This window comes from Chroicocephalus ridibundus, chromosome 2 (genome assembly GCF_963924245.1).
Source record: "Chroicocephalus ridibundus chromosome 2, bChrRid1.1, whole genome shotgun sequence".
Classification (NCBI taxonomy): domain Eukaryota; kingdom Metazoa; phylum Chordata; class Aves; order Charadriiformes; family Laridae; genus Chroicocephalus; species Chroicocephalus ridibundus.
Genome location: NC_086285.1, coordinates 105,902,679 through 105,929,893, shown reverse-complemented (window position 1 = coordinate 105,929,893; position 27,215 = coordinate 105,902,679). Strand labels below are relative to the sequence as shown.

The 27,215-nt window shown below is 39.2% G+C and overlaps 1 protein-coding gene across 1 annotated transcript in view; it reads left to right on the top strand.

Moving 5' to 3' along the window:
- The window catches only part of ZNF407 (zinc finger protein 407), a 352,558-nt gene that overhangs the window by 206,857 nt on the left and 118,486 nt on the right, over positions 1–27,215 (top strand). The window contains exons 6-7 of the mRNA XM_063326422.1: positions 3,467–3,550; positions 14,196–14,316. Of these exons, the coding sequence (XP_063182492.1) occupies positions 3,467–3,550; positions 14,196–14,316 (205 nt within the window). The remainder of the gene's footprint in view (positions 1–3,466; positions 3,551–14,195; positions 14,317–27,215) is intronic.

Below are 27,215 nucleotides of genomic sequence, written 5' to 3'. Positions count from 1 at the left end.
AATAAAAATATTTGTTTATTATTCCTGAACAGATTCTTCCCCATTTTCTAAAACTCTGTGCTATAGCTTGGAACTGTAGGTTAAAAGTTCCTCCAAAGCTGTTTGTGGGAAGCCCAGGCCTCCTTAGCTTCTTTGACAAGGGTGTTGACGATTTAAGGTCTCCAGCCTGCCCTGAGAGATCACTTATATCGAACAGCAGATGAAAAGCCAGTGCAGATGTAATTTATCGTCGGCGTTTCCTTCTAAAGAATAATTGTGGAGACTTGGCTAGATCAATAATATGGATTTTTGTTGTTAGGTCTTGTAGTCTGCACCATAATGAGAGATAGGGGACAGTGGCTGTTTTCTAATAGAAAATAAAGGATTGGTTTCCGTGTCTTTCTACATTTGAATGCAAAATGGCACACTTGAAACTAATTCAAGTTGTTAAGAAAAGGACCATTTTCTATTGCATTTCTGCTATCATATAAACATGGCAAGTTAGATCAGCCTCCTGTACAGCAAGTGAAATATTGCCTTTACATTTTGCTAAAAGTTAAAAAGTCGCAAATTCTGAAGTTGGAATGATAAAATTGTTAAGCATATCCAGAAGAATGTAAAATACATCTATGTATCAATACATGCCCATAACATCAAATGAAATATTAGGTCTAGATATGAGAGATTCAACCCACATCAAGCTTCAGGGCTAAGAAATACCGTGCAGTTGAACTTAAAGTCACAGGTGATGAAGTTTTCTCAGTGTATGGGTATATGTGTTTGTGCATATACCATGATACATACACAAATAAGGTAATTAATTCATTAATATGCCTGAAAATTAATGTTGCAGAAGATCAAATGCATCTCCACCTTTCCTGAGCTTCAAAAACAGGGGCCACATCTCCTGCAGTCTTATGTTCTCAGGTCCAAAGCCTCACTGACTCCCACAAGAACCCTGCCTGCATGAGAGCTCCCAGATCTGACCTAGAGGAGTGTGGAATATTTAACTGGCAAATCATTTTATAGGATGGATCAATTTCCCTATTTTAAAGCTGTTGGTTGGTTTTGAATCATTTCTCTATGGCTCAAAAAGCCATTCCAAAGACCCAAATATAAACTACCCAGTAAATCCGTAAGCTTGCAAAGATGCTATGGATACTCTGTGTCCTCATTAGTGTATGAAGCTGCAGGCCATACTGAAGTCTGCTCCTAGATGCTAAACACAACATGAGCTAATTTATGACAGTATATAGATGATGAGCAATTTCTTGGTAGGAGTGGAACGGCATTTAACTTTAAAGTGTGAATATTATGCTGGGGTGTTAGGCATTGCAGCTAGTTAGAAAGATTTATACTTAAAATTAATTAATTAATTAATATTTAATTATAATTAAGCATTATGTGTAGTCCTTCTATTCCTTTTCTTTGATATTTTGATGAATTGAAGTGCTGCATGCTGAAGATCCTGATAAAAAACAATCAATCAATCAAAAAATCCCCAAAAAAGCAAAGGAAAGAGATTATGCAGAAATCTCTGTGTAACAATGATGTATAACCTCAGCAATAATATTACTGCCAAACCTTTTTGCTGCAAAATTCAGACTTTGTTACATCATTTAGCACATATGCATTCTTCACGTGATAGTTAGGCTGGGTTTCCATTCTGCTTTTTCTGGTCTATTTTTTTAAATTCAATTATAATCACAGATGGCTAGAACTGACTCCTAAAAGGAGGTACTGAAATTATTTCGCACTTTAGATACTGTCCTGGGATACCCTCATCAATCGACCAAATTTTCAAAAAAGCCCAGAATCCTATAGAATTTCAATCTGATCAGATTTGGGTGCAGAAAATAACAATGCACCCTTTGCTTTATTCTGAAATGGAGATTATTAATCCGTGCCAATTGCATTTCATAACCTAGGTACCTGGTGCAGGTTAATCAGCATTTTTATGATCCCATTTTAGTGGCAGGGTTCAGGCTGCCTTGAAAACTTTGAAGGAATTGCTTTCCTCCTTGTAACATGGCGCCCCGGGACCTCCTGGGCTGCGGTGAGGGGGGTGGGGAGCTGGGGTTCCCCCGGGACCCCCATCAAGGCCGTGGTAGGAGAGGGCAGCTGGTCTCTGTGGTGCTCTCCAGGGAGCTCCCACTCACGAGATGGCCTCTCGCTTCTATTAATGGCATCCAAAGTTAACTGAGGCACTGTGCTTTTCCAGAAAGTCCGTGTATTAGCGTGTCTGGTTGTGTGGGAATAAACAACATGGAGGTTTCCATCCCTCTGTCTTCACAGGAGGACTTGGTAATTTGACACCCGACCTCTTAACCCAGACGTCTTTTGTAGAAACTAAATTTCCTTCCCCACGGGGAAGAATTTGAAGGAGACTGTTAGTTTCAATGAATTCAGCATCATTGCCCCACCAGCCCCCTCTCCGCTATGTTACTGCGAAAGGAGACAATTTGGCTCCAAATGACTAATGCGGTTCTTTTTTTTTTAAAAAGTAAAATTAAAATTTCAGTCATATCTGAAGTTATTGGGTCTATATATGAAGTTAGTGTTATTAATTTGTAATGACCTTCCATGTGGCCTTCGTGGGCTGAGATTGCGGTGCATGTTAGTACATACTGAGTAAAAATATTGCCGTGAAATGATAGACTGTATTTATAGACAACAGAGCAAAATCCTAGTTTCTATTAAAAAAAAAAACCATACTAAAAAGAGAGCATTTACTCACTTTTAGTGAGTATTGAGCTTGCCAAAATCTCTCAAATTGGTCCAGAGGTTTGGAATGAAGAATTATCATTTGAAGACGAACAATACAAGTTCTGCTGCAATTTCAGTAGCAATCCCCAGACCTGTTTTCTTTATGTCATTAAAACTTTAGAAACATAAACAGTGCTGAATTGCCACTGGTACTGAATAATGTGGCTTTTATTGTTGCCTGGGCTCTTCTGTATATTAAAAAAAATAATTTAATACTTATTAATAAATAGAAAGTAACTAAAGATGACTGTGATCTAGTCTGTTGAAAATTTCTCAGTACCCTTAATTTGTCAGTAAATTCAATATATTTTATTTAAGCAGAATCATATATACAGTATATTAACTTTTTTTCCAGGCAATCTTTACTCAGCACAGAAAGGCCAGATGTATGGGAATTGTAAAAAATCAGGATATGCATAAAAACTGTTCAAGTGCATAAAGCAGCCCCATCTGGAAGACATCTAACAGAAATGAAGTTGTACAAAACCATTCCATTGATAATAAAGCTAATTTTTATGGGTCTGACAAGTATGTAATTATGTTCAGTGGTGCTTTTCAGATTTTATCACAGTCAATAAACCGCAGTGGTAATTTCATTCCCATTTGACATATTTACATGGAAACATTTGATTGGAGGAATTAGTAACCCTGAAAGCCTTGATAGATATGTTTTAATGATCTGTGACCTCCGCAGTCCCTCATCTGTTTATTGTTGCAACAGGCGAGAAGTCGTTCCTCTGTGACCTTTGTGGCTTTGCCGGCGGGACACGTCATGCCCTCACCAAGCATCGGCGGCAGCACACAGGTCAGTAAAGCTGTCTTTACTCTTTGCTATATTTTCTCCAGCAAGGGAGTCCCTCTACACTGGGGAGTAACGCAAGCCAGATAGAACGTTACAGCACAAATAATACATCGGCTCAGTGTTTACTTTGCTTTTTCTTGTTTTTGTGAAACCGGTATGCCCAAGATTTGCACCAAATCTGCTGGCTGGGAGTTTGAATAATTGCTTGGGGGGTGTGGGTGGATCGGAGGGGTGTATTTTTGGTGTTTTTTTCTGAAGGAAGTAGAATTGTAAAATCGGGCTTTCTTCTTTAAATGAATGCTAAGTCTACTAATTTTTTTTCCCCAAGGCCCAAATAGATTACCTACTGTGAAGATTTTGCAAGAGTCTGCTAGAATGTCCCTGGGTGAAAATTAGAGACTACATATAGATTAATCCATTTTTTTGGACTGAGACATAGTTGAAAGCTAGTGTTGTTTCAGTTGCCCTTTTGTAATTTTAACGTAGTTTGTAATTAATAGGTGCAACTTTAAGAGTTACCACATGGTTAGCATGTAAAGCAAGATTTCTCTCCCAGAATTAGTAAAGCTTTCCTACCACCTGGTTATAAAAATTTAATATCAGATAAAACTAAATTGGTTCTTAGTTTCAGAAGACCAGAAAAAAGTGTAAGTATTAAACATTTATTAATACATTTTACCTTAATTGTGCTTTTTAGTAGTTCCTTGTGTTTGATTATTTGAGTAGATTTTGTTCAAACAGATGCAGAAGTGTTGCTGCTTAAGCCACTGTAGTTTTTGTTTTACCGACTAGCATGAGGGTAATCTAATATCATCAGGAATTGCTGTGTGAGTTAAGTGACCATTGTCTAATGTACAGTGGAAAGAAATGGCTAACAAATGAGGAGCTGTAGTTGTTACATCATGAATTTTCCATGGATTTTGTAAAGGAATCTCAGTGGGAGATTTTATTATGTCCCTGAATACACTAATCTTGATTCAGGACATACACCATCTAAGTGCGTAATTTCCTGGAGAGGAGCTACTCTCTTTCTTGAGACCCTGAAGCCATTCTTTCCGCCCTGTTTTCGGTTTATTAAAGCAACCGTATTTGGAGGGGAGTCCTGTGCTTTCAAAAAGGTGGGGTTCTCAGTGCCAGGCAGGCAATATCTTGAAATGGGTAAGCTCTAAAAAAATAATAATAAAAAATACGCAGGGCCCAATTTTGCTTGCAAATCTAACTAGTAATCATACTTGCAGAATTTTTCTTCTGATAACAAGGAGCATATATTTGTGTGAGGGTACTGCCACAGTCAGTCCCCATTCACTGCAGGAAGTTTGTATTTTTAAAGTGTCCAAGAAAAGGCATTTAGTAAATATAATGAGTTAACTTAACATTACACTGTCTGAATGATAACAGGAGCAATTGCAACTACTGGAATGGAAGTCGTATGCCTCAGTTGTAACTAATGGTTTACATTTTCCTGGAGCTTTGAAAAATTTTTACGTTGGCTGAAGTTTACCAAATGTGGGCTAAGAATGAAAATGAATCATTGTTAACAATAGGCTGGGAACTACCTTTTGTTGGCCTGCTACGTGGCACACTGGGATCATGTATATGTCTAGGACTTATGATCAGCACAGCCACACAAATGGTAAACGATCATTTCAGAATGGAAAAGTGGAAGAAATGCATATTCTTGTCTTTACCCTTCTTGTCTTTACCCTTCTTGTCTTTACCTATTACGTGAGCGCAGATCTGGTTTCTCAGAAATGTAAGTCCTTATCATTGGTCTCATATTTATATTGTTTGTATCATTGGGCCACAAGTCAATAGAAAAAAATATTTTATTTCCTGCTTTATGTGCAAAATTAGGCTGAAAATATGGTATTTTCCTGGTGAAAAGCTGTCCAGATTTTCGATGGCATTTTGCCCTTCTTTTGCCAGCATGGTAGAGACTTTTGTGCTATGATCACAGGGATTCACAGGTTATAGATCATGAAGCTTGCATCTAGCAGGCATAACTTTATATTTTATGTCAGGACTGGAGGCTCGTTATTACTTTGCTATTAACTTTATACTATACAGGACAGTATCTCAGAGGCAGAGGGATCTATCTTTTTGGCATTTATCTGCCTCTGTGGCACAAACAATCAGAGATGATTCTTTAGCAGAAAAATTATCTGTAGCTTCTATTTGTTTCAAGGAGAATGACACAATCCACCTTTGCCTGCTTTGTTGCACTTACATGGGTTCCCGTGTATATTCATCCAGTGCACAACTTTATCTCAGTCCTTAGCTGCACGCACTCTTCTTTGTAGCGGTATTTTTTTCTTCTGTGTCCCCAGTTGGCACAATTTTCCCAGAGCAGAATGCCAAAGCAAATTACAATCAGATTTGAAAGGGATAGGTATCAAAAATAGTCTAAATGGCTTAAATAATTCCCTACTGTAATACAAGCTGTCTAGGGAGCTGACACAGAACATCTTCCAATCCAAGATTTACTTCTGTCACCTGTCAGAGACCCTTGATTCAAGGGCAGATGAGCAAATCCTCACATGTAGTTGAGGAGTCTTAACCAGCTTAACAAGCCTCCTCTCGTCCCAGCCTCAAGGCCTGAGGTGTCCTGACGCCCCAGAGAAATGTTCAGGTGCTGATAGATATTTGACACAAGAGGGGGCTGGCTGCGGGACCCGCCACTTAGACTTTTGATGCTCTTGATTCTGGTTATTTCTTACTCTGTTCCTCTCTTTTTAGATGAGATTATTTTTATGTACCTGGTGAAATACTTTCACCTTGTGAAAGATGCATTTTCTTCGGAAATATTACAGGGACGATAAAGTACAACTTGCTGTGAATAAGGCTGGGGGAGTCTGGCCCTCGGTCACTCAGAGAGCAAATTGTAGGGATTAGTTTCATAAACAGGATGTTACCCCTGGAAGATATGTTTTGGTGTTTCAAATGCAAAGAAATACAGGACTGTTAAACTGAAAGAAAAAGCCATTAGTTTTAAGATTTGAAAAATCTTTTTACTTAATTTATTTGCAAACACGATGCATCTCCATACAGGTCCTTGACATAGGCTTTCTCAACTGTAAAGTTGAACTGTGAAGTAGAAAAAAATAATTTGACCTATCAAGAGATCCCTGGTGTTTCACCAGTTAACATTTTTATTCTGTGTTAAATATGTTATGTCCTTAATGACTGACCTGGTCCTGTGAGAACTGCCCACTTTGAACGCAGAATAAGCTAAGTCTTCAGCTGATTTTGTCCTGGTAAAATGTTCTAGCATTATTTTATGATCTGAGTGCATCTTCCAGTCCTATTCTGCAAGAATCTGTCGATGAAATTCTGCAAGTCTTTCACTGTGTTTGTAAATAACAGTGGCCCTATCTTCTATTTTGTGAATTAAAGCAATAGCAACTTCAAGAGTGGTCCAGAGTTTGACCAGAATTTTATCACGCTGTAAGGAATACTTACATCTCTGTCAAGTGCTTTACAATAGACACTTGTGGCTGCCTCGGCTGTGAGCAGAAACTGTCTTAAGGAACTTAGACCACTTGCGATATTAGCTGGTGCTATGTGGTAAATAAGGGACAGCTTGCTGTGCTGCAAGAACGTATATGCCGTAGTTCTGGTGCCTCAACATGACTGGGAGAAAAAATTTTTATTTTTTGAGTCATCCTGAAACAATTTTGTTCTGATTGATATTTTGTCCTAGTAAGAAAATCTGCCTGAAGATAAGAAGATAAATAATGTTGCAAATGTTAGTGTTGGCTGAATTTAGAATTAATTGAATTCCACAAAGAATTTAAGAGATTATCTAAATTTTATAATAAAAAAGAGTAAATAACCTCTGAATCAGCCACCAAACCCATGCACACACACACAAAAGAAACATAGGAAATTGCACAAGAGAGAAAAAACAAGTAAGGGTGATTATTTCTGGCTGGAAATGAAAACATGAAACCACTTCATTCGTAATTTTAAAATGTCTTTCTTTTATGTTCTTGTTGTTACTGTTCTGCTCTCCTCCTTTGTTTGTCTGCCTTTTGGTATCACTCTAGTTTTCCCTTCTTCTACATGTTTCCCAGTAAACTTCCATTTCGTGCTGTAGTAGCTGGCTCAATCCAACATAGCTGATCAGTCACAGCCTGTGTTCTCTTGCATGAAATTCCTTTTTTAATGTTGGTTAGGACTCCTGCAAATTGCAAATCCCGCATCCTCATCTTCTACACAATGGCAGTCTACATTTGCTTCTTGTGTGTTGGTTGTGGTGGAATCTTCCTGGGGATCACAGAAGTACGTTACAGTAGTAGAGCGTACACTTACTGTGCACAGCAGTTCTACGACAGTCACTCTGAACCTGTGGAACTGCTTAAGAAGGCTGTGTCTTTGTTCAAATATTTTCATGAATTTTTGAAGATGGTAGCTTATATCGTACAGATCACTGTTTGTATGATTGCTTCTGCTCACTCATTTCAATCTTGTGCTTCTCAAGACATTTATAGGTCAATGTAATAAAGAAAGAAAATTTAATAATATATGTGTTTTTATCCAGATGAGTGCCTCACTTTGTGTTTCTATTTCTCATGTGAACTGCTCTTTGACTTTAATGTGTAGTTACATTACTCGGCATTGAATTTAATGTATAATGTAGCCTCTTCCTTTCAACTTCCCCACCACAGCTTAAAAAAATTATAATGTTGAATACCACAGAAAATGTAGCACAGTTAAGAAGACTTACTGCTTTTTTCAGTAAGAGGAGAGGTGAAATTTGAAGAGGATCTGTGTTGTTTTTCCTTTTCCGTTTGTGCAAACATTTGCAGCAGAGTGTGGGACTTGATTATAACAAACCTTTGGCCAGAAATGACACCAAAAAACTGGAGTATCTTAACACTTTCTCTCTACCCAAGAGAAACTGTCTAGTGGAACAGTTTTCCTCCCTTTTCTGAGCATACAGATGTCATTCATTTTCTGCTAGGGAAGAGCAACCGTATGTCATCTACAGGGTTCCTCATAAGAAAGCAAGAGATCAAGGGTGTACTTATTTTTATGTCTTATATGCAAAAAAGTTGACCTGACTAAAAGCTTTAACATACTTCAGGCTTCGTTAGCAAGGCGGTAAGGGCCTCTCCAGGGAACTGCCTTAACAAACACTAGAAATAGTTGGAAATAAGAAGAAAAAAAATCCTGTAACATGTAAGCTGATGGCTGCGTTTTGTGGTCTACTCATTCCTTAAATCAAATTAAACTTACAGGATTCTTTCTGTGCTGCTTAACACATCATGTGAAAGACAAATAGGACTAAAAGCAATAGTTTCCTGTTGAGACAACTGGGGTAAGATTTCTTCCATTGTATTAAGATTCTGATGAGTTGCTCAAGACTTGCAAATTGAAGGCATCATTTAATTTTTATTTTTTCTTTCATTTATTTGAAAGCTGGGTCCTCAGTAGTACAGTCATATAAATGCTGTATATAATCTATAGGTAGAAATTGTCTGGACAGTCATGATTATAAATAAAAATTTCACTTTGCCATCCACAAATCAACATCTGTCTCCAAGATTTATAGTTTTTGTTATTCTGTTATTTCCTTTTTCCTTTAAAAAGTACACGTTAAGTACATAACTGCACAGAGAAATTTATGATTGCAGTAAGGTATACTCTGTGTCCTAAAAAGCTCATCATCAAAGACAGAGAACTCAAAAGCGGAAATCAGAGAAAAGAGGAAGAAGGAAAGAAAAAGAAAACTGTAATTTGTGGGAAAACAAACAATAACAAAAAAAAGCTAAGATAGATGGTAAAATAGCTCAGTGCAGAATTTGGAGAGGCAAGAGAAAAAGAAAGCCTTAGCTGTGATAGTTCAAGAAGAGCAGAAAGAGTAGAGCTGACGAGGCTAACTAGTTAGCAGCAGGCTTAATAACTGCTTTTCTACAGACTGGTGCTCCCTGTGATCTGAGCCTTTGATCAGTTGCTTTCCCAAACTTTGATTGTTGGAGCTAAAATTTTCCATGTCAGGTGACTTAACCAACAGATGCACTTCAGACGTTTCTTGCAGTATTGTCAAAAAAGCAAAACCATTTCTTTTTTTGTGATCCTGTGGTTAGGAAACATAGCTTTTTGAGAGTGCTTGTGTTTAAACACAAAATAAAAAACCTGAAAGATAGTGGGTCCTTGCTCTTGGAGCGTGTGTCCTTCCTTTTTTTTCCTCCACAGAGCTTGTTGAGCACTGGGGCACCTGTCCTTCTTTTTCATAGGGTTTGCTATTGATAAAGTTAGAGATAGTGAAGAGTGGACAAGTAATTCTATAATAGTAAGGTGTGGGAGAATTGGTTTGAGTTTTTTACCTTTATTAATATTTAAATACGTAGACTTTGTCCTTACACATTTTTGGATACACTATTTTATAGTTATTATGTAGTGTTGTTTAAAAAATACTGACAATATTGGGGGTTTTATTTGTGTTATTTTAATTTTGTATGAATTAGATCCTTGACTGGAGGTGAGGGAGAATCCTCCTGAAATATTTAATGGCAGCCCATATAAAAATAAAATTAAGTTTATTGCCTGAAATGTCTGGGGGCAGGAAGGAGGGAAAAAAAATTGGGCCACAAAGATCGATAAAGAGCATTCAGGCCCAAACATAAGGAAGACAAAAAAATAATTATATGAGTAGGTCTGTGGAAGACTTAAATAAATAATAGTATTGCTGCTACAGCTAATACACTCTTCAACACCCCCCAACCCAAAGAAATACGTAGCCTTCTTTTAGATTTTATCAATTGTACTTATCGACCTGGTTAATTTTCCATAAAAAGAAATACTTTATCCCATATGCAGCTGCTAAGAATTACAGGCCATGCTAGGCTGTCTTTTTTCCTCCCAGTTTAGTTGCCTTTCATTGTGTGGTGCTGCTGTGATGTATTTTCTGTCAGGTGAGATTTACACATAGTCCACTTGACAGGAGCAGTTAGCCACAAGGATTTCCTAAGAAGAAACTTCCTGGAGCAGTGAGCAAGGATTATCATTTTTCTTTTGGTCACGATGGAATTTGCAAGCCCTCCTGGCTTCCACAGGCCCTTGCTCGTCTGTCAGCCCCGCTGGCCCTGCCCCAGCCCGGCAGCAGACCTTTACCTGATCCATCCCCCCCCTGAATGGCAAACTGAAAATCTCCTTTCAGTTCAGATCTGCTGTTTTTTCAAGGGGGTAAGTTGGCAGGGTTCTAATGCATTTTAAATGAAAGCAGTTAAAATAAGTATGTATGTTATCTAAAATACCTGTGGCTTTACTACTTAGGCTTGAAAATGTTGCTATCTTCTTTAATACTAGAAGATAAAATAAATCAGGCACAGGAAATCTTCAGTTCAAGAACAGGTTATGTTGCTAGGGAGTCTATGGCCTCCCAGAGAGTTTAATTGAAGCAGCAGCCAGTACCATTCAAGCTGCTGGGAGAATCAGCTTCTCCAGAGCAGAGAGTCAGTGTCTGACAGGAAAACCCCTCTGACAAGAAAACCCCATTTGGGGCAGGAAAGACATACTTTCTAGCAGTCTCAATTTGTCCAGCATAGAGGCTTCCACATTGTGTCCTGCCCCTTCACCTTTCCTTGTCCCATGAAACAATAAGTGAAAAATAGTAGCTGGTATTCTTTCCAGCAGCTGCTAAAAGCTATTATTCCAACTCTTTATGGAGCTTTCAGAAGCTGCTCCGTTGTCCTTCCTTACAGGCTTTTCAGGCCTGAGGACCCTGCATTTCTTTTTCCCTTGGGAGGGGAAAAAAAAACCGCAACAGTCTCCAAGAATGAAAAATGCAGATTTCTTTCTCAGAATTCTGGCAAAGTCTCTTTGGAAGCATTTAGTGTTTCACAGGCTTGAAAAAATCTGCCTTCAAGGCATGGCTGCTTGGGAGTGGCCTTTTGCTAGTGAAGCGTCTTCTGCTGGTGGTGTTAGTCCTGTTAGTCTGAAAACCTGCAAACTGTGCCTGCTAAGGCTTAGGGTTCAATTTTGAAACTGCCTATTCTAGACCTCTGAACAGTCTACAGGGTCAGTGTCCATCCCTTGCAGTTTTATTCAGACTTCTTAAGTTAGGGATGTTGATTTGTTATGAAGTCTTTCGGATAAATACTTCTGAAGGCCTGCACAGTGCAGTCAAGATCACCTAAGTTAGCAGCTGCCTTCTGTCTTCTGCGTACAAAAAGAAACCTGTTACCTCCCTAAGTGGTAATTACGTGTGCCTGTAAACCACACAGATTATTTCTGGAGCAACCAGTTGGAAAATGGGATGCAGGTGTTTTAGCTAGGCATCACAATATGTGTATCTGTCATGAGATTTTTGTCTGAGTGTCTTCTGAGGGGTGGACCCCTCTGCTGGAAAGAAATGTACTCTTTTCACATAATAATTTATAAGTGAGAAATGTTCATCTTTCTTCAATTAGTAGTCCTCTAGAAATTTTCAGTACAGTTGCACATTCAGCAGAGATTGAATTTTAGTCTTCTGAAAATATTATTGTTCTAGTCTAGGTTTGGTGGTTGATTGTTGGTTTGTTGTGTGGTTTTTTGGTTTTTTTTTCATTAACCTTTCAAGTCCTTCTGCTGAAATTGTTCCACTGTTCAGAAAAGATTCACAAGGGCAGAAGGATAGGAGGCAAGAGAGAGGGAATGGAGCACTGAGCTCTGGTTCATATTCTCAGTCCTGGTTTATGTGTACTATTTTATAGAATCATAGAATCTTCATGGTTGGAAAGGACCTTTGAGATCATCGAGTCCAACCAAACACACACAAAAACCCCCTACAATCTCTGTCACTAGAGCATGCCCTGAAGTGCCACATCTAGACGTTTCTTAAATACCTCTAGGGATGATGACTCAACCACCTCCCTGGGCAGGCTGTTCCAGTGCCTGACCACTTTTTCAGTAAAGTAATTCCTCCTAATATCTAATCTAAACCTCCCCTGCTGCAACTTCAGACCATTTCCTCTGGTCCTGTCATTATTCACTTGGCAGAAGAGGCCAACCCCCACCTCTCTCCAACCTCCTTTCAGGTAGTTGTAGAGGGCAATGAGGTCTCCCCTCAGCCTCCTCTTCTCCAAGCTAAACATGCCCAGCGCCCTCAGCCTCTCCTCATATGACCTGGTCTCCAGACCCCTCACCAGCCTGGTAGCTCTCCTCTGGACACGCTCCAGCACTTCAATGTCCCTCTTGTACAGCGGGGCCCAGAACTGAACACAGTACTCGAGGTGAGGCCTCACCAGTGCCGAGTACAGAGGCACAACCACTTCCCTGCTCCTGCTGGCCACGCTATTCCTGATACAAGCCAGAGTGCTGTTGGTCTTCTTGGCCACCTGGGCACACTGCTGGCTCATGTTAAGCTGGCCATCCACCAGCACCCCCAGGTCCTTTTCTGCTGGGCAGCTTTCCAGCCACTCTTCCCCAAGCCTGTAGCGTTGCTTGGGGTTGTTGTGACCAAAATGCGGGACCCGGCACTTGGCCTTATTAAACCTTATACAGTTGGCCTTGGCCCATCGATCCAGCCTGTCCAGGTCCCTCTGTAGAGCCTTCCTACCCTCAAGCAGATCAACACTCCCACCTAGTTTGGTGTCATCTGCAAACTTACTGAGGGTGCACTCAAACGCCTCATCCAGATCATGGATAAAGATATTAAACAAAACCAGCCCCAAAACTGAGCCCTGAGGGACACCACTGGTGACCGGCCGCCAAGAGGATTTCACCCCATTAATCACAACTCTCTGGGCACGGCCATCCAGCCAGTTTTTAACCCAGTGAAGAGTACACTTGTCTATGCCATGATTCGCCAGCTTCTCCAGGAGAATGCTGTGAGAGACGGTGTCAAAGGCCTTACCAAAGTCCAGATAGACAATGTCCACAGCCTTCCCCATGTCCAGAAGGTGGGTCACATAGTCATAGAAAGAGATCAGGTTGGTTAAGCGGGACCTCCCCTTCCTAAACCCATGCTGGCTGGCCCGGATCCCTTGGCTGCCCTGCACTTGCCATGAGAGCTCACTCAAGATGATTCTCTCCATGATCTTTCCTGGTACCAAGGTCAGGCTGACAGGCCTGTAGTTCCCCGGATCCTCCTTCCGACCCTTCTTGTAGATGGGCGTCACATTAGCCACCCATCAGGGTGGCTGATGTCATCCTCACCATTTAACGGATAAGATAAAAGAATCCAGGATCAGAGACAAAAAAACAAAGATACTTCCCTTCCAGAGATGTTCCTTTCTAAGCAGGCACTGAATACAAGCTTCAGACTGATTTCTCGCCTTCTGTCTCCGGCAGTGTTGCTTTCAGGGCTGTGCATGGGCCCAGCTTCAACAGAAGGTGTAGGGTGAGAGGAATGCCTGTCACCTGGTGATGATATTTTCATGAAATAAGGCCCAGTAACATGGTTACCCTGTTTCCGTGCGCTTCTTTGTCCTCCTTTTTGCTGCTGTGTAACAGCACATGGGAAGTCAGCTGGCTGCTGATGTGTATATGTCATAGTGAGAATAGTATTTTGCAATTAGTACACTGCATTTGGGAATTTATTTTGTATTTGTGGCTGTTATATATACATGGACTAAAACCTATCTCAAGGGATTTGCCAGAAATTTAGACTTTCTTTTCTGTTGATGAAAACTGATAATGTATGTCTTCTCTTGTCACCTTCTAGGAGAGAAACCATTCAAATGTGATGAGTGTAACTTCGCTTCCACAACACAATCGCATCTGACACGACATAAGCGTGTCCATACTGGAGAAAAGCCTTACAGATGTCCCTGGTGTGACTACAGGTAATGAGTCATTAACTAAAGCATGATGAGAGAAGGGTTAAGGTGATCAGACGAGGTTCATTTGAAGTCACCAATAAAAATATATTGCCATTAAAACACCATCAAGGCAGCAGTAATTGCATATTAAATTAAGAGCTAAATTTAAAAACTTAGTCTTCAGTATTTAGGTATTACTTTATAAAGAAAAACAAATGATGGGAAACCTTTTAGTGGTAACACTGCAGTGCTAATGTTGAGTGTTTGTTCCACAGCTGCTCTAGTGTCTGTTAGAATTCTCCATGGTGAGGCTACTTATCTGCATCGCCTTTTCAGATCAGTTGCAGTGTTGAAATTTTTCTCGGTTGAGTTGCAACCATTTCACCAAGAAAGGAAAAGTCCCCTAAAAGGCTTAGCAGCCTAAATACTCACCAGACACTTATTAGAACAGGAAGCAACTGGAGCCAGTTACAGTGCTGCAGAGTCTTGTTTTTCTGCTCCAGTTTTCCTTCTCCTTGCCAGCCAAGTTGTTTGGATGAGAGTTGGCTGTAGGGTGATCGCATGGAAAGTCTCCCATGTTCCACCACTAAAATGCATCCTGTTAGGACAATATATTAAGTTCTCAAAAATCACATGAATGGACAGTTAAGATTACTTGTGGTGCTCATCCCATGTATCTTTTGTTCATTATAGACTACTTATTAAATGATCGCATATTGCTTCTTAAAGGATTCTTTACTCTTCTTAAACACACTTGTACAATCTTGGATACTTTTAATACCTTGCGATGAAGTGTACTATAAAGGAATTCATAGAATTTATTCACGAGCAATTTGCCAGAGTTGACGTCCAAAAAGTTTTTAAAAAAATCAGTATTATATTTGATAAATGGCATGATTATGTAATTAAATGCATGTGCTGTGATGCATGCACGCAAGAGGAGAAAGTTAAACATTTGATTAGACCACTATAGCATTTTCTTTTTTCTTTTAATGGTGAGCATACAACTGTAATATTCTTTTAGTATAAGTTTTACTGTAGTTTCCTAAACCAAGATTATATAACAAAGGCTAGCTGCTCTCATAATGCCTGGTTTCACGCTATTTATGAGCTCCTTTAAAGAAAGCTCCTGTACAGAAAGCTTCTGCAGTGATCGTGCAGTTTCTGTTAAAAAATTTTTGTTGCATTGGTTTGTGCACGTGGACCAAATGTTCTGTGAACTCTTCTGTATTGAGCACCCATTAAATTACTGCCCAGAACTGCAGAGAACTGAATTTGATAACCTTGGGAGGGCGGGGGGCGAGTAAGAGTTCCCCTGCTTTTTGGTGTTTTCTTTTTTTGTTTTGTTTTTTAAACAGAAGTGTTTCTGTCATCTGAGAAAGAGGAGGTTTTGTGTTTGTCAGAGTGGTTGGGTTAAAAGGTCTGTGTTGAGTGAAGAGAGCGCATATAAGTAATAGTGTGACATGACGTGCTGCAATAAAGGTAAAAGGAGTGCTATCTTTGCTGCATGTTTGAGGAGGCTTAATCTTGGGGCCATCCACTTCAATGAACCATCCCAATTGGAAGGAATAGTCTTATTACAGAACTAAATAATGAGAGGTGGGTTATGGTGGGTTTGAGCTCCTGTCTTGAAGACCCTAGAGACTGGGAGCTTTGTAGATGTGAATCAGTTTGGAGTTTGTTACACCCACTGCAATGAGTGGATGCAATTCTGTCTCCTCAGTATGACAAAATGCATAACTTCAATACTTTGTTTAGTGAAAGACGGGAGATCATTTTTCTTTGGATGGACAGTTTTCTGTATGGGATAGAAATTCCAAGAAATGACAAGGTTTTTTACTACTATTTTATTATATTGGAGGTTATTAGAGAAGAAGCAAGCATAATTTATTTTACCAGGATTAACAAGAAATCTCTGAGCATCCCCTGCCTCCATATTATTGAAAAATAAAGGTTTCATGGAAATGTTAGTTTCCATCCCTTGCAGGCCAATTTGGACCTAATCTTTGGGGGCTGCTCTCTACAGATACCAGCTGATGAAGCTTTGATTCTGCAGGAAATTTGTTCTGAGCTCAGCTGAAAAACATCTGGCAGGGATGCAGGAACCAGAGCTGTGCTGCTGCTGCTGCTGCAAGTTCATAGAGGCAGTGAAGCACTCTTTATCTGTGGAGGAGCCAGTAGGGGGGCTGCTGTATTTATTAGCCCAGTGGTCCTGCTTGGGCCTGCCAGTTTCCACAGTCCTGGGATATTAGCCAGCCTTATTGGCAAGTGGGTTTTTTTTGGTCTCGATCTACCTCTCTCTTTTTTTTTCTTTTTTTTTTTTTTTGTTTTAAAATGTAATTTTAAAGGAATCATGTTGCCTCCTTGTCAACCCACCCAGTATCTCTTCTCATGGAAAGGTGTTAGCAACTTTGTAGATTAAGTCCTTTATATCAGGTCAGCAAATGGTATGCACTCTTGCGAGCGTCACCTACAGAAAACGTAAAATCAAGATTTTAAAATCTGCTGACCTAGTGATAAAATTCACCCCCATGCCTCGTGGTCGAGTTCTCGCTGTCGTGCTTTCAGCTCAGCCTGTGCACTGTAAGTTCATCCAGACTATTTCAGATGTTGCTGTTTAGTGTTGCTTGGCAACTGCAGACTCTTTAATGACCCTTGTAGTTTCAGCAAGGTGAATATTACTGTTTTTGTGTATGGATACAGAGTATTGTTAGTGCTACCATAAAGTCTCCTTGCACTGTTAGGTGAAGTGATATCTATAAAGGAGTTTGAGACACTTGAATTTAAAGAGTGTCTAAATAATTATACCTGCTCCCCTCATCAGTGCTCAGAGGGTTCTTTAGAGATTCCTGAATTCAAGCTTTTCAGTTCCTTAGGAGGAAATTGTGAACAATCATCCTGCAAAAACTTTTGCCAGTCTAGCGAGTGAAAGGCTAGCTAACCCTGGCTAAAATTGTGGAAAGAAAGGCTATTAAAAGAAACTGATCTGAATTTAGGAACTGTTAAGAAAATCTAGATCACTTATGACTGGACAGGCACCTAGAACTGTTGGTTGGGGATTTTTTTGTTTTGGGCTTTTTTTTCTTACCAGCAAAAATTGAAGTGAAATAGGCTGTAATATACTATGGGAAAAAGAGTGATTTGGCTGCATGGAACTGAAAAGGGAATTTATTCCCTATATAATCTACAGCATGGGAAATTCTTTTCTTAACTAGGAAAAGACATGAATGGATGGGGTTTTCTGAAGTGAATGATAAACTAACCTAGAATTATATGTTCTCAAATGTATGCGTATTCCCAAAAAGAAAATGGGAGAATTTGCTCGTTTTATTTTACCAAATTGCTTTTATAATCTATGTTTACAGTTGTACTTAAATATTCTTGCAAAAGCATTAACTTCCATCTCTACTTTTTGTACTGTGACCGCTTGATATTTATTTTTGTCTAAATCTTTTGTATATTGATAACAAAGGAATGAACATCTACTTTTCTATATAGCAGTATGTGACTTCTAGTTACTAATATAATTTCAAATTATATTTTCAGTATAGTTCATAAAAAAATTAATTTTGAAGGAATCAAAATATAATATATATTCACAAATATAAAAAAATTTCTCGTTAAACATTTTGGTTATATTTTTTCACATTTGTGTTTTCAATTTAGGCTTCCCCTATTTAGATAAAAATATGCACAATTTTCCTTTGCTTTTACTTTTTCAAATCACACAATGTGGCTCTCCATTCTTAAGTCAGTGTGCTTTGTCATACAAAAATATTCATTCACTCCTAATTAACGTTCAACTTAATTTTATAATACAGAATTGGTCTCATAGGGCCCTACGCCACCATTAGATATGCAATGCTTATTTTATATTTCGTAGTCATTTAAAAGAGATGTGTTATGTGGCTAAACTTCTCGGATTACATGATCCTAGAGTTATACTGACAATAATACCGTCTGCATTTGGTAATGGGCACAGTAAGTAGTGAAGAGCCATATAACTTCCTGAAACTGAACAACGCCTGTGAACTTCACCTGATTTCTAAATCTGTTCGTTGTGTCATCTGTGGCTGGACTTTCTAAACCTGCAACGTATTTAGGCACCCGAATTTAACCCGATTTCAGAAGTGCTGAACTCCCGTAAGTCTGATGATGTCAATGGAAGATGCAGATATGCAGCATTTTCAAAAACTGAACTGGTTTTGTGCATGCGTCTAAAGTAAAGAATTAGGACTCTCATTTTAGTCATACGTCAGGCTTTAAATTCAACTCCCATCGGTACTGACTTTCCATGTAACTATCAAATCTTCTCAGGCACATAATAATTTATGTTGATGGTGTGCGTGAGGGGGATGTTTCAGTACGAAATGGATCTGGATTACTTTGTTGTGCATTGGGCGGGGGTGGACAAAAGACAGAGCCCTGATTTTCTTGCATAGTCACATTTGTTAGAGTTCAGGGCTCAGGAGGAGCACTGGCAGAGTTTCATGATACAGAAACACTATTGCTACAACTTTGACCATGAAGGTGTGGGACGGGTATAATGTTAATGTACTTTGTGCCATCTCTGTGCTGTAATTAAGCAAAATTACTCTCATTTCTCTGGCATTCCACAGTATGGTTAATTTTGCATGGAGTACCCATGGCAGCGAGGGGAAGGAGGGAATGGAGGGCAACATCCAGGGGACCGGCGATGTTCCACAGCCATAGATAAGAGGGTTTAGAAGCTGTATAAAACAAACAGCCAGGCCAGCAAAACAGCATTAATTCCGTAAATGCACCTTTCTATAAAGTATATTATGACTTGTGAAGGATGTCTTACAAGACTGAGAATAAATAGCATACATTTTTAATATAATTATGTAAACTAAAATAAATATTTTACATTTATTATGCATAATAAAATAATTAGACAACATTCTCTAAGGGATTATGGCATCTGAAATTCCAACTGCAGAAGGATTCATTGCATATTTTCAGCAGCAGCGGCAGCATGACTTAGGGGGAGTGACTCCGCAGGGGCTACTTTTCTTTTTTTGGACAGCATCCCTAGGGAGTTCCTATTTCCCTCTGACTTATAGTATCTGTTCATAGGTTGTAAAGACCAGTTTATAATACACTTCAGGATTTGCACCTGAGTCATAAGAATGTGCAAAGTAAGTGTTTTCTCTGCGTTTATTTTGCTGAATTTAATAACTTTTAATTGTCTTGGTATGATTGCATCAGCTGTGCGCTGTTCCCTAGCTATATAAAGGATAACTTCAAATGCCGAGGTTACCATATATACTTATTCATAGCAAAACTGAGAGGCTGTTAAGGCAAACTTCTGCATAAAATGATGAAACAGTGTATTTACCATTAAAACGTTAACGTTAATATGCTCTTTGTAACCAGTGAAATTTAATATGCATGTATAGGAAATAACTAGGTTATACAACTGTATGGAACATTAGGCTGATGAGGACTCCAAGTGGCAACCACCACTGCGCTATGGAAAAACACTTTTTTATATAAATCACAAAGGCAGAATTAGGCAAAAAAAGTTTGGACTAATAAGAAATTGCTAAGGACAATAATGCATGCATGTAATAGAACAAACAGGGCCTTCAGGAAGCACTTAAGCTTCTGTTGTGATCTGCGGCAGGAGTTGAGGATATCCAGTGCCTTGTGTTAGCAGCCTTATAAACAAATGAAGATAGAAGTTTAGAGAGAATTCTGTCAGTGCATGGGCATAGTTCCCAGATGCAAACTCCTCAGAATATCATTCAGCCCTCAGTTTTTAATAAACATTCAGATAAAATACTTAGTAATATTTCTACTAATCTGGAATAAAATATGCTGTAGCATTTAAGTCTATAAAAGAAAAATAATCTGAAATAAAATTTAGATATAACCACAAAATCACTTTAGTTATTCTAGTGAATACATGGCATACAAAACAATGGTTAGTATTATTCCCTTTGTGACGTTTCTGTTGCTCGATAAAACTTTTTATATTCACCTAAGTTATAGCAAATAGTTCATATCGTAAACTCAGTATAAAAATGTGCGATGTGATAGTGCAGAATACAGATCAGCCATCATGTTAACCAGGAGACGTGACTTCAGATGTCGTTCCTAACGTTCAGGAACTTGTAGAAGCTGAGAGCACACAAATAATGATATGGCCCTTGCTGGGAGATGTGTATGCTGTCTGCACTGACCGAGAAATCCTGTCTCTGCAAATTTGGAGAATCATGTTGGCGGCAGCGTTCCAAAGAACTTAAACTCCCTCTCTCATAGCTCTCCCTGTCCTCCCTGCCAGATGCCAATGTCACTGCATGGAGTGCTTAAGAGAATGTATGCTTATTAGAAAACAAGATTATTTCTTAAAAAAGACATATATGCACAAGCACACACAAATATATTGGTGTGTGTAGACTTGATGACTATGGTCCACAATGAAATTGCCCTGTTAAGTGGCTTTTGCACAGCATGCAATAGTATAGTCACTTTGTGAAGTCCTTTGCTTTCTGTATTTTTAATTAATAGCATAGTAAATGCACTCTACTTGGTAGAAGGGTAATACAGATTTTTATTTATTTTAATGAATAATATTTAACTCCTTACGATACAGAAATACATCAATAATTCCATGAGCATTGGTAACTCAAGCTTCTTTTGTGTTGTTTTTCTTATTTCTAATTTTTTATTTATTCCTGTTTTCTGGTTTTTTTTCCTGTGGCCACTCTAAGTAAGAGGAATTAAAAATTGCCTTTTTAATTCAACGAGTCTGTGATTCTTGTGCTAATGCTGAACCGCTGGACTTGAGACTTTAAGGATCTGCCCGAGTATCTTTAAACCAGTGATGCAATTGCAAGCATTGATAATACTATTCTAACCTCATTTTGGATCGAGTCCTTTGGAGAACAACTTTTAAGTGATGTATTTAAGCCTAAATGACATGTGAAGTTACTCAGGGGTTTCCACTGAGTTTAATGTTACTGAGACATGCAGATATTTTGATATCAATGTAAAAATTCCTATATATTTTTATCTTTTGGCAGCTTCTCTCTGTTGCAGCCTGTTGTGATCATAGCTCAGCGCTCTGTTGGTTTGTTCACGCTTTAAGTTCTGCAAAAATATTCTCAGGTTCCTGATTTCTTTTAGTAGTTCCTGTCTCCCCCTTGCTGTTCAATTTGGGCTTCGTCTTGAACCTTTTCTTATGCAGCCTCTCCCCCACTGTACTGATGATCTTTTTTTTTTTTTTTTAATCAGAGTCCGACACACTTCACCCAAAACCAGAAGTATTTGGTGTTTAGGAAATATGAATAAGACCACTTCATGCAGTGAACAGATTAATGTGACTAATGTCTTCTATTATCACATTTTATCTTCTCCCTGTCCTCACACTTCTTTTTCCCTATCACATGCAATCATCGCTGTCTTACCTATTCCTCTTTCTCATGGAGCATAAATACGTTATAGTAAATATACCTATATTTATATTTAATGTATAGTTAATTAATGTTTATAAATCTGGAACACTAGCGTATATTTCAAACTAAAATAATCTTAAGTAGGTTGTATTTTGATAGTAAATAAAATTTTAGTACTAACCTCAAGATGAATGGCAAGGCTATGGTCTTAATATAGCTGTTAGTAACAAAAAAGACTTGTAATTTCCTGTTCTTACAGTGCTTCTGATAAAAATGTACAGTGAACATCTTTTATGTCTACAGATAAACTTTCATTTGTTGGAATAATTTGATCTAAAAATAATCATTGGCATCATAGCTTAATTAATGTAACCTTTTTAGGTAAAAAGTAGTTTTAAAAAAGGCTACTAAAGCGACTATATATGTTTTCTTTGCTCTTGCCTGTTAACACAGAATAAAAAATAAACATGTTTGTTTGTTTTACCATTCCTTAATCCCCAATCCAGTCATTATAAAAGGGCCAAAGCTGGTTTTGGGACTGGTCAAATCTACAAGGAATTATTATTGCTAACTACGTGACTAACTACCTGGCTGGTAGTTAGCAATCTGAAAATATTTTGGTAGGCCTTCAAGATGAAATTAATAGACACTAGCCTGTTTTGTTAGGTATGGTTTATTCTCCAGGCAATATGGCTACTACTATGTAAAAAATTTTCTGTATTAATGCTGTCTTTGTGACAACTTTTCCTCTTCCTCCTTTATAGGTGACATACAAAACAGGTTAAAACGTTGGGAAGTGACAGGAAGCAAATTCAGTTTAGAAGCAGTTCCAGAAAGGTGTAACCGAGTACAAGTGGGAAAAAGCGAAAGGTTTTTTTTCCCTTTAAGGGCTGATGAGAATGGGAGGAAAAAAAAGAATTGTTGAATAGAAAGTAAAGGAAGGAAGGAAAGAAGAAGAAAAAAAAACGGGCTTTTCTGTTTGAGAAAAACTTGCTATTTAGATACTTCTAATGCGTTTGAATTAGGGAGGAATTTTCCAAATAAGCGTGGCTTTATTAGAAGCTCTTGTTTTATTGAAGCTAAGTAAGATCACTCGCTCATTCCATCAGAACTGCCCTTGTCTCTGTAACAGCTTCTGCCCAAACTCCCCTGGAGCGGTACGTTGGGGCACTTTGGGAATGCAGGTACCAAAGCCTCTGCCTCCACCATGAAGCCCCCTGCCTCAAAAGTGGAAGTCGTGGGCTCGATGCGCCAGGTCTGCATCTTTGCAGTATGGCTGGAGGGTGTTTTCCAGGGGCCACAATACAGTATGGTGGGACTAAGGCTCTGGGGCAGAGTCGGCACCTGGGGTTTGGGAGGCTGGTGCTCCTGGCCACCCTCTCCCCAGTGTGGTGGGGAACCCCTACAGACTGATAGTCCATCTCTGAGGTCTTCAGCTCTCTAAACAATCTGCTTTGGAGACAAAGGCATCAGAAATTTGGGAACTTGGAGTTCCCAGGATGTTGCTTCACAGCCCATGTGTTCAAAGCTGCTGCTTAGGTTTGGCCACTAAAAGCCTTGGCAGGAACAAGGAGAGCTTGTCTCAAGGTTTGAATGTACCTCGCAGCTCACCGTACCATCCGTTGCCTTTTCTCCTTCCTGAGCTCCTGGGAGGAGACTGTGAGTTCCCCGTAGGAAAATGTGGTGTAGGGAGGACAGGCCATTTGGTATACAACAGCTTGCCTTCCCTAAAACCATTCTGCAGCCTCTCTTGGATGATACTCTATCTCATAAGTCATGGATCAGAGATGTATTTCATTTGAGGCTTTACTTACAACGGGACAGCCTGGAGAGGAGCCTATTGTCCAAGTAACTTACTAAGTTGCTTGTTACAACTATTTTGCCCCTGACTGGGATAGTCTTTGTAGTTTTGCTAGGCCTGTTTGTTTAGGTCTGAATAGCAGGTGTAGATGTTGCTGAGACTTCTTAGGGAATTGCTTTATAAAAGTCAGGCCATAAACCCCTCAGTTTTGTTATCGCTAGTGATGGAGTGCTGCTCTGGTGTTATCATTGCTCAATTGTGGGGTTTTTTTTGAAAACCACTTAAAAAAAATCCCAAAGATATTTGCATATGCCAGGTGGTGGTCAGTTAGCGTTTTAGCTTCCAGTTTCCTTTCTGTCTATTACAAAAGTTAAAAGTGGTGGTAGTAGCATTCATTGGATTTGTTTATTATATTAGGTTTGTTTGTTTAGCTTTTGTCTTTAAACTGTTGCATACTACATGTACCTGAGTTTTGTGCTTTAATTTATTTTTAAAGGTATTCTTTTAATAATGTAAAAATCATTGAGAAGAATCCAAAAAGTATATTGAAAGGGTTGTTCTGTATTCTTGTATGCCTTGGGTCAAAGCTATTGCCTCTCATTTTACATCCTCGGAGGACGGATGAGGTCTGTGCAGTACTCCTCCTCTTCCCCTCACAGGTTATACATGCTGAGGCTTAGTGTGCCAGGAGAAACAAGCTGGTGCAACGCTGTTCTCCTTTCTGCCGCCCCCATGGGCCGGGGGAGCAGAGACTTTCCTTGGTATTTCCCTACCTCCTCCTGTAAATGAACTCAAATAGGGAGGTGGTGGGAACTGAGAGGGACAGGAAATAACTGCTGCTGTTCATAGCCTGAGAGCAAACTGATTATTCTTCCTGAAGCAAAGACGAGGTTGCAAAGTGACTTTTGGCTCTCAAAGACCAGCCAGATCTCCCTGGTGCTCCCAGGGCTGATAGCACAGCTGCAGGTTGCTCTGTACCTCAGGCCAGCTGACTCCAGTCCAGTTCTGGTTTGATTTTCCTTCCACTTAAGCAAACTGCCCAGCTCGACATGATTCCCAGAATATAGGTCCATACACATATATGCGTATTTTTAAATTATGCTTTAAAGTAACGCTACTTCTGATGTTCTTCAGCATTGCTATTTTTTTGTATTTTTAGTGATGGTATTATTTAAAAAACACAAAATTAGAAGCTCTGCAGTTCATAATACTGTAAAATTATTTGTGTTATAATCCTATAAATGCATTGAGTGGTTCTAGTGACATCATAAACTGCCTGAACATCATACTGCTAGTTCATTGTGATATTACTGGTACCCCTTACAATGTAGTACTTATAGCTTTATATTTGTAACTTCAGGGCACTCTCCTTCCATCTCTATTCAAGATAATTATGGATTCTGTCTAACAACTGCAGTTGAGGACATAATTTGTTCTGCTAGAAGTCCCATGTGGAACGTCTTCCCATACAGAGCTTCCTCAAAACATTTCTGTTGAAATTTTGCATGCATAGTCTACAGGGAAAACAATACCGAACATCATTTTGAAGTTGTATACGAATTTTGGTTATCAAAATGAATCCTTCAGTTCTGATGATTTTTCATTCATTCATATATCTTTTTGTTAACAAGCTCTTGGTAAAATACAGAGAACCACTTTCATTAGCAAAGTTTGGAGATATCTGCTATGGGTATTTTAACATATAAAAAGCCAGTAGTAATTTGTTCTTTTTTCAGCAAAGAGATGTGTCTTTAGTTCAAAAAGGCAATTTTTATAGATCAGTTGACAAGGATTGATTTTTAGCCTGATGTCCCTAACTTATTCTGAGACTTGCACCAGCCCATCCATCCGTCTTCTCTCAGTTTCTTTAATAACTTTTTAAGCTGTTGGCCAGTTTCAGTCAAAACTGACACCCCGTAGTAGTTGCTGAGACAATTTAAGTTCCTAAATGTTTCCTGAAAGAGGTGGATGAGGAGAAGAGAGGGGGAAAAAAAATCAGTGAGGAACAGGCAGGCAAAATTCATCTCATGCATTTTTCTCTCATACAACCAGCCAGTGTATTGTTCTAGGCTCGCCACCCAGCACAGCTGGTTTTTCTTGCCTGGTGGGGGGGAGTATCTTGAAGCACGCATTGGAGAGCTGCTGTTATTGCATTGGGAGATTCAGTGAACAGGGAGGAATCTGTGGGAAGCCATGTTTAAGTTGGTACAGTGCTCACGTATCAATGCTTTTGGGTCCCAAATTAAGCGTTTGTTGCAAGTTGTTAGGACAGGTAATTTTAAAAGTGAAAACTTGAAAGATATTTTTAAGGATAAAGAGAACACACACAGCTATGCATATTTTTATTTAGAAAAGAGATTATTTGGAAGAGATTTGTACCCCTGAGATTGAGAGCACTAACATTTCTTATTCAGTCAGTCAATAGGAAGAGCTTCGTGTTATATGGAGAGATTTTGCCACAAGTACTTTCTTTGGCATTTCATAGAATCACAGAATGGTTTGGGTTGGGAGGGACCTTAAAGATCATCTAGTTCCAACCCCCCTGCCCTGGGCAGGGACACCTCCCACCAGCCCAGGCTGCTCCAAGCCTCATCCAGCCTGGCCTTGAACACTTCCAGGGTTTCTTCTGTTTTCTTTAGGTCATTTACTGATGAACTGTGACATAATGCATAGGTCTAGATGGATGTATTTAAATGAGGAAAAGAAGCAAAGTTTGAACAAATACTAAGTTCTTTGTACATGTTTTTAGCGATACTAAGCACCCATGAACTCTCATCTCACATGGGGTCCAGGGTCTCTGTACCTATTTGGAATTCAGCCTCTTCATTCAGGTGACTAAATGTGACTTTCATCACATTTTAATTTGAATTCTAATTACTCAGCCTTTAAAATTTTGATCAGCACTAATAAATTCTAGCACAGTCATCTTATACGGTATTTAGCTGATTGATTTTTGAATGCTAAAATGTAGTAATTTTGAGGAGCAATAACAATACTTTCAAGTAAAAGAAAGCTTTCGAAGATAAAGGAATTTGTGCCAGATTTGTTCAAGTCTGTGTCAGACTAGAGAGGGAAGACCTAAATCTGAGCCCCTGCGAGGGCAGAGCAGGTGGCTACTATCCATTCTGTTAAAATAAATGCAGCAACATCAAGTCAGGCTATCAGCCCAATTAAGGCTGGGGAGTGCAGCTTTGGGGAACTGCTGCGTGTTGCCTGGCGGTGGTGGAGGAGGTGAGAGATGAGTATACAATATTGGGTGATGCTAGATCTATTAGAGCTCTAGGTTGCAGAAGTGTATTGTGAAAGGCAAATACCGCATTTGTTTGTTCTAGCTGAGTTCTTGTCCACCTCCATCTGTTTCTGGCTTCCTTCTTATATTTAGATCTCTTTCCTCAGAACAGTACAACATAATATCAGGAGAATCTTTATCTTCTTTTCCTGCTCTCAAGTGCCCGTTTCTAGTTTCAGTTCCCCAGTAGCATGGCAGGAGTACTGTAACAGAAAGGATGATAACTAAGCCCCTCTCCATCTAAGCATCTCTGCTCCATAGCTCAGTTGGGAGTGGGCTCTCACTGGCTGGATAGTGTCTACTGTCATGGGGTTGATGTTATAAAACAAAAATAAAGACAGAGATTAAAGTCATGGCCATGCTGATGTTAATCACATCACCTCCATGTCCTCAGTGAAGCCAAGATTCTCTG